Source organism: Gavialis gangeticus, unplaced genomic scaffold (assembly GCF_001723915.1).
Source record: "Gavialis gangeticus isolate Ggan-Ray unplaced genomic scaffold, GavGan_comp1, whole genome shotgun sequence".
Classification (NCBI taxonomy): Eukaryota; Metazoa; Chordata; order Crocodylia; family Gavialidae; genus Gavialis; species Gavialis gangeticus.
The window spans coordinates 47314014-47322643 of NW_017729029.1; the positions used below are offsets into that span (position 1 = coordinate 47314014).

The 8630-nt window shown below is 43.3% G+C and overlaps 1 protein-coding gene across 1 annotated transcript in view; it reads right to left on the bottom strand.

Annotated features, from left to right (window-relative positions):
- Positions 1–8630, bottom strand: part of TMEM164 (transmembrane protein 164) — a 116173-nt gene that overhangs the window by 47502 nt on the left and 60041 nt on the right. The window contains exon 2 of the mRNA XM_019521534.1: positions 2330–2379. Within this exon, the coding sequence (XP_019377079.1) occupies positions 2330–2379 (50 nt within the window). The remainder of the gene's footprint in view (positions 1–2329; positions 2380–8630) is intronic.

Genomic DNA, 8630 nt, shown 5'->3' on the forward strand with positions numbered 1-8630 from the left:
TTGATGTACAGTGCCACTCCTCCCCCTGGAACCCTTTCCCTCCTCCCTCCCCCAACCCCAGACTTACCAGCTGGAGGCAGCTGTCAGCTGCCTGTTTAGTCTATGGCTGAATCTCTGAATTGGCCAAATCTTTTCCAAATTGATTTGGAGCTTTTACTTGGTCTCCCAATTCGATTTGAATTCAGAGATTCAGTCCCTGAATCAGGCCAAATCTCCTCCAAATTGAATCAGCTATCAAAGCTTTGAACAGCCCTACTGTTTACCTCTCCCCACTGCTTTTTTTAAGTTGGAGGGATGCAAACAGTATAATCACTTAATAAAAAAAACACACCTACAGCACCAGCACAGAAATCCATCACCCTGTTTCTAAAACATCAATCAGAGGACAAAAAGGAAATGAGGTATATCACAAGTACAAGGAGAAAGATGACCTTCTGGGATGCAAGATCTCCAGGACTAGTAGATAAGTCTATTATCAACTATCATAAACAGATTTTGCACTCAGATAAGAATCTGGCAGCTGAAAAGCTTATAGCCACAAAGGATGAGCATTTTCCCTGTTTTGCAGAGAGACTGCTGAGGCATAAAATATTTAATGCGACTTGCCAAAGGTCACACAAACTAGAACAAGAGGGCCCACATCTTTGGCAGCTGTCTCCCAAGATAAACCAGCACCTTCTGAGTGTTACTCTGATCCCCTTCACCTGTCTGATTTATAGGTCTGCTTTCTGCTCCCTACCTTATCTGGCACTGTTGCCTGCTACCTTCCTGATCTGCCATGTGTCACACACAGAGGCTGCCTGTGCCACTTACAGTAGGCTGGCCATCCCTGAACTAAAGGCAGGGAAACAATGCAGTTCTTCTAGGTTCTAGCCTCACCCTCAACCCACACAGCCAGGTATTAGAATAAACCTTCTACGGGTATGGAAAGCCAAAAATTATACTGAGGTAAAAGCAGGGGAAGAACTACAATGATTATCACAATTTGGTGATAATGGTTTCATGTGTCCACTCCTATCACACAATTTAGCTTCCACTTTCTATGGGAAAGGACAGGACACATGAAGCCATTGCCACAGAATACCTGACATAAGTCCTTCCCTCCTATGTTGTTTGTTCTTCATTTGTCCATATTGCATGATTGCCAAGTGCTTCTTCACAGTTCCATCTTTAAAGGAAGAGCGAGTTATGTTTTACCTAATGAAAATGTCTACAGCAAGCTGTACCATATGCCTCAACAAAGGCTTATTCAACAAGCCAGAGGCAGAGCTGGGAATGAAATAAAGGTGTGCTGAAGACTTACTCACTAAGCAACACTGCCTCCTGCATACAGAAGCAGAGTGAATGTTTATGTTTCAGGCCTTGGAAAAGCTGTACCTGTCCTTTTACATGCCAGTTACTGGGGAGCTGCAGATGGACACCAAGATAATACCTTCCAAACCGTCACCTTTCTTAATGCTTATCATTACCACCTGCTCTGGGCTTACAGAGAAACAATGGTAAAGAGGTAAACTGTCCAACTTTCCTGAGATTCTAAATAAAAAAGACCTGCTATGTCATCTTGCCCATCTCTTTTTTATTTTTGCAATTCAAGAACTGTCCCGCAATGGTTTTAGAGCACTTGGTCCAATCCAATTTACATTACAAGGCTACCGCCAATTTGCCTATTATAGAAGGAAAAGACCCAACAATATTAACAGTGCTGCCAATCTCCTCTAATCCTTTGTTACTGAAGGAAATATTTTGTATTTGTACTGCCTTGCAAGCTAAGGCCAATAAGCCATGCTTTTAAGAAAGAAAAGCTTTAAATATCTATCAATCCATTTCAGCAATTTGGTGTAGCTATTTAATTTTAGCTTCATCTCTCTGGCTTTTAGAATGCTGCATTAATCCTACAGAGCTAGCAGTACTGACATTCTCTGAAACCTAGTTAGTAAGTTAGAAAAAAAAAGATTAGGGGAGATGATCAAAGGGTACAAGGCATGCGATACAGATTACACCAGCCTAGAATTTAATCAGCACATGAATATCTGCATCCACCACTGCATTTGCTGAATCCATACGTGTTTTTGTTGAGTTCAAACAGAGACCACTACCAACACACACACACACAAAATTCAAGCAGGTGACAAACCCTGATTTAAGCCATGAATATTTTCAAACTGCTGTCCATTTTTCAATCCATCTCGTCTCTCTTTCCAGGCTACAGAACATTACACGAGGAACCCAGATGATTTATTTTAATATATGGCTGAGGTCATAAAATGTTAGGAACTAAATACATTATACAAATGAATAGAAATGCAGGAAGGAAGCAAACAGGTATTACCTGAAGAGAACCATTGCAAGCCGACAAGGAGGACAGGCAAGGAGAAAAATCTGAAATAGTAAAACAGAAAGTTAGTACTATAGTTAAGTTATTTTTCTACACATTTTTTTCCTGCTCTCCCAGGAAGCTTCAGTAAGTTAATTAGTACAGGAAGACCTGCATCTACCACTGAGTTTGCTGAAGGACTGTTTCAGATTACAGCAAAACTTTGCAGTAGAAAAAGGCTGACCAGCATGAACAAACCACAGGTTTCATATCACCCATGCAGAGATTTGAGCAGGAGCACCCTCTACAACTGAACTTCCCTCAAGCCCATGCAGCTTAAGTCTGAGGTCTCAACATACCTGTAGAGCCTTGTATTATAAAACAGCACAAGAGCTCGTGTCAAAGCAGATAACTACATCAATTAATTCAATCATGGTAGCTCCCAACAACCCCAGTGAAGCTCAGCACCATCTTGGGCTAAATACGTTATACGTTCCCATGCGTTTACAATGGCAAGCTCCACTTCAGCAGTGCAAGATCAAGCTCTTGAAGATCTAAGGTATCAAGGCTGCCCTTAACAGCTTGCCAAGGCTTACTAAATATGGTTACCTTGACATTTTCACTATGGATAACCTTCATTACCAGTCACCTTTAGGTATGCCAACTGGCTTGTCTAACTGCCCTTCCAAAGCCCTCGTATGAAATACAGCAGTAATTAGTTATTCATCACACAAGGCCAAAGGTAATGTAATGCCCCTGCCACAGTATGTGGTTGCATCTGCTGTTGGGCCACACACGTGCCAAACAAGATCTAGTTTGGATCTCTATGTAATGTAGAGATTAAACAGAGATGATATCCCTTACAACTGTGAGGGACTAAATAAAAATCCTCTAGTGTTCAAACCTCTTAATTCCAACTGGTCAGGTCTTTGAAGCAATACATCTTAAGCAGAATGCAAAATGAACACTTACACAAGCGTTGAGAAAACGAGTCCAGTATCCACTGCCTACAGCTGGCTACTGTAATAAACATGTATTATAAAAGCCTGGGACGGATCTTTAAAACAAATAAAAATAAAACTTCAGTTTTATTACCATGACCTACTGGAAAGGGTACACAAAGTGTCAGGGGAAATAAGAGCGTGCTTTCTATTTACTTAAAAGTAAGCCTGTCTCTATCACCCCCGCTTCCAAAGAGATGCCAGGTCTATTCAAACAAATGTACTTCTCTCTTCTGGTGCAGGGCATGCATTGTAGATGGACCTCACTGATGTTCAACTTAATTACTACCAGACCATGCTAGTGCTAAAGGAACAGCAACAGCAGAAATGTTAAAGTTGGTCCTTGCTTTGACTCTAAAGGATTCTTATCCTTGGTTCTGTGCACACAATTTGCAGAGCAAATATTTTGATTCTAGTACTTCTTAATATGGTTATTTACATGCGGCTAGATAAACAAACTAGAGGTGAACCGACATATCGGTTGCATAATGGATTGCCACCAATAAAAGCAAAAATTACATTATTGGCTATTGGCTTTTTTTGGCTATTGCAATCAATAATCTTCTCCAATAAATATAATCAAGTTATGCCTTCTGGCCAGGGCCCCCAGATGCCTGAGTTCCCTCAGGAAATGGCGGGGTTTCCCTTGCAGGCAGACAGCATTCTAGCCTGCAAGGGGTGCTTGCATGGGGCTGCTGGGAGCCAGATGCAGGGGGCACCACACATGTGCGCAGCCACACGCAAGCACGTGGCCAGGAAAACAGCCGGGCAGCATGGAGAATAGCTCCCTGCAAGCAAGTCTGTGGAGAGAAAGAGGCGTCAGGAGGGGCCCCCATGGTAAGGGAGGAAGTGGGGCAGGGGCTGGGGGCACTGCCCAGCCAAGGCAGTATATGCGACCCAGGGCCAGGGTGAGAAGCAGAATGGACCCACAGGGAGCTTGTCCAAAGAGTGCAGGGGGGGTGGCTCCCCACCACTGCGCACCCCCCCCCCAGGGAAGGCATGGGGGTGCATGTGCCCTCCCCCCCCGATTTGTGTACAGGGTGGATGTGGGCTGCTCGCTGTGGGCTCAGGGCTCTCCGCTTTGCTGCCTTTCCCTTGGGAGCCCCTTGCCAGCCACACGCCCCCTGCCCACCTGGCAGCAGTGAGGGTCCAAGTTGTGCCTCCCGCTGCCAGATGGGTAAGGGACGAACAGTCGGTGCAGGCCTCCCGGGGAAAAGGCAGCAGGGCAGAGAGCCCCAAACCCACAGCGGGCAGCCTGCATCTGCCCTCACCCTGCTCTGCTCTGCTCAAAAGCATCCCTGTCCTTAAAAATGGTGGCAGCAACATTTGAACTAAAGCTTATTTGACAAACTTTAGTTCAAGCACCCTCACCACCATTTTTAAGTACCAGAACACTGCTGGAGCGTGCCACAGAAAAAAGGTTTATGTCAGTACATTTTAAAGTACTGACAAACTTTTTTGGTGAGCTCCAGCAGCCTCCAGCAACACATTAACCAAATCGGTTATCAAATTGGTAATGGCCAATATGGCTCTTTAATAATCAGCTATCAGTATCGGCCATGAAAATCTTTATCGATGCACCCCTAAAATAAAGCTAGGTACTTACTACTTAAATGAAATATATCCATTACCATGTGCATCTGCAAAATATCCATCTCCTCTCCTCCCCCACAACCCCTGGACAAGTCATCAGGCAGAACTATAGTTGCTAAAGAGTAAGAAAAGGTACCAATTAAATTCAACTGAAAGCACCAAGGCATGTTCTTTTTGAGAGACCTCAGAATCAATAAGGACTTTTTACAGGACTTATATTAAAAAAAAAAAAAAAACAAGACTTGTAGTTTTATAAGGCCTGGATTAATAAGCAAAAGTGAATGCAATAGATGACTAGGAATAGCCCTCTAACTGATGCTTTGTATACAGAGGCAAAAAAGGAGTCGCACATCTCAGGCAAGATTTTTCATCATATCTGTCATATCACACAGCCCTGTAAGGTTCAAATGTGTTCAGCCTAGACAAGAAACGGAGATTCTGTAATGGATTACAGTTCACAGATCATTTTAGTGGTTACATAATAAACTGTCCACACCACAAAGCTACTGCTCAGAATAAACAGGATAAATAGTATAACTTTAAAGCTAGCTATGTGGGCTTCAAAAAAAAAGATCTCTTAGGGCAACTGAGACTAGAAAACTGGGACTTCAACTTGAAAGTACATCTAACACTTGACGTAAAAAAGACCTTTATCAGATGGCAGTTGTAGATCTCTTTTTTTCTGATGACCATCTAAGTAGGAAGTAGCATTATATGCAAATAAAATACTGAACTGAAAAATCTTTGAAGCATTCAAAATCCAGACTCAAACCTGAACCTTGCACTTTAGTTACAATAAGGGATGCTCCCAAAGGGCTTGGGCATTTGAGAAGTCTTCTTTTAATATGATAGTTTGTGACTGAGAAATTTTAGATCTTCTGACAAAGTTTTTATACCACTTGACTAAGTTCTATCTTGTGTTAAAGACTCATAAATTCATACATGTTAGGGGCTGGAGGGGACTACACGAGGTCATCGGGACCCCCCATACTTGGGCAGGAAAGACTGCTGGGGTTATCTGACGTGCGCATCAAGGTGTTTTTTAAAGCGCTCCGCGGTAGGTGAATGTACCACCTCTGGGTGGAGTCTGTTCCAGACGCTAGTCACTTAAAACGTAAAGAAGTTTCCCCTTATATCCAATCTGAAGCGATCTTCAAGCAGTTTGTGTCCATTGTTTCTTGTCTTCCCCTGGGGTGCTTTGGTGATCAGATGCTCCCCCAGGCCCTGATAAATGCCCCCCCCCTTTTTTTTTTTTTTTTTATAGGCCACCACCAAGTCCCCTCTAACTCATCTTTTCTCCAAGCTGAACAGTCCCATCTTTCAGCCTCTCCTCACATGACCTGCTCTCCAGACCTCTAATCATGTGTGTGGCCCTCCTTTGGATTCTCTCAAGCTTCTCCACATCCTTCCTGAAGTGCAGGAGCACCCAGAATTGGATGCAGTACTCCAGCTGCAGTCTCACGAAGGCCAAGTAGAGCAGGAGGATGACATCCTTAGCCTTGCTTGAGATAAAAAAAATCGGTAAATGCATAACAGTGTTTGGTTTGTTCTGCCAGCTACGGCATTACAATGGTGGCTCTTGTTTATTCTGTGGTTTATCATGACCCCAGGTCTCTCTCACTTGTGGTGCTGGCAAGTGTAGCACCGCCAGGCCTGTAAGTGTGTTGCAGATTATTTCTCCCCAGATGGACCACTTTACATTTCTCAGTGTTAAACATAATCAGGTTTTGATCTGCCCACCTTGCAAGCCTGTCCAGGTGAGCTTGTATCCCCAGCCTGTCCTCAAGTGGGACCACACTCCCCAGTAATTTGGTGCCGTCCACAAACTTTGCCAGTATGTTTCTAACACCTGAATCCAAATCATGATGAACATGTTGAAAAGCACTAGTCCGAGTACTGAACCCAGAGCAATGCCAACTGGTCACCCTCTACCACACTGACTCAGTTTCACACACCACACAGCAGCCTCACCGGCATTCTCAGAAGAAATTTCCAGGAGTTCAGGTGAGGCCAAAAATTAAAACTGGTTATAAAGACCACAGTATGTGTCACTAAAGTTCAAGTGCACACACACACAGCTATGCAGCTGAGTTGACATGGCAAATCTACAAATATTGAGCTTTCTACATTAGCATCCTGAAAGTGTTGTCTTTGGTACCTTTCCCCACGCACAACAGAGTTAAGTTTTTTTCACACTGTTTTTAAAATGGGCGTCACCAGCTGTTTCCTAATACATTTATCTTGAACATTTAAAAAAAAAAATCAATGCAAATGGAAACGTTAAAGAGTGGAAAACACATCGCATTAGAAACTTAGGGCATTTATACACATGCTCTGGGAGTGCAGGGGGAGCTGCTCTAATTAAAGCACTTGGAGCATCATGTGTATCAGTGTCCTCGTGCTGAAAAATGGCAGCAGGGTGCTTTAACTAAAAATTAGAACAAGCCATTTTTCAGTGCAGGGACACTGATACACACGATGCTGGAGTCTGCTGGAGTGTGATAATTACCACGTTCCAGCAGACTCAATTAAGTCTGCTCTGATGCATTGTAATTACAGAGCATTGGAGGAGCCGTGTATAGGTGCCCTAAGTGTCACCAAACTGTTTTATCTGTAAGAAGGGGGGAGGGGGAGGAGAGAGAGCACGCAAGAGAGAAGGTAGGATTTATCCTCCAGAACACATCAGCCATTTGCACCATGTAAAAACATGGCCTTGAACAAGACACCTGATGAGAGAAAATAACCTTGAAGAAACAAAAGGCTTAAGTCTAATGTGTCAATGTGACAAACTGTAAAAATATTCAGAGTTTTTTAATTTATAACCCAGTACCAAGTTAGTGCCTCAGGCTCCTGGAAGTGAGACAGCAGGCTCAACGCCACCAGCAACCTGCCAGAGAACTGAGGCACGTTCTGACCTACATCTGACATGTCTTGAAAAAGCTCCAGGGAGGCAGGCTGGGAGCAGCCATTTGAAGTAAGGTAGTTACACCCTGACCATACTATTAATGTATAAAGATTTAGTTGGAGATTATACCAGCTACACCAGGGTAGCCAACCTGTGGCACAGGTGCCAGAAGTGACATAGGCAGCCTTTGTGTGTGACATGGGACAGATCAGGGAAGGGGCAGGCAGCACATCAGTAGACCGGACATGAAAGAGAAAAGCAAAGCAAAGCATAACCCAAAGACAGCCAAAAATATACTTGCATGATCAGTATAGAACCAGGAACGCACAATCCACGCCCTTTTGTTAATATGGACATCACCCCATACACTCCTGCTTGGGGACAGTGATCGATGTAGCTTTAAGAGCCATCAACAAGGTTATCCCAAAAGTGCAGTTTTTTAAACAGCACTCAATATTTTCTCATGGTGAGTGTTATCACAGCAACGTAAGTCACACATTTACAGCACATGCTTGGCTAAGAAAGCAGGACAGCCAATCGCTTATGAAAAAAAAACAGAAAAAGCCTGACAGAAAAAGGGAGGGAGAGGAAAATTTACATAAGAATGTGTCAGAAACACTTCAATCCATATTGTTCACACAATAATCCAGATAGTTCAACTCAATTTGCTCCATATCTAAACATACGTAAACCAAATGTAAAGATACATGCCGCATTATAGCCGGAATCATGATTTTTAAGGAAGGTTTTCACTCCCTGAAAGGCAAGCGGTAAGTGCTGACAGAAATTTCTCTTACCAGCTTCAAAACAACATAAG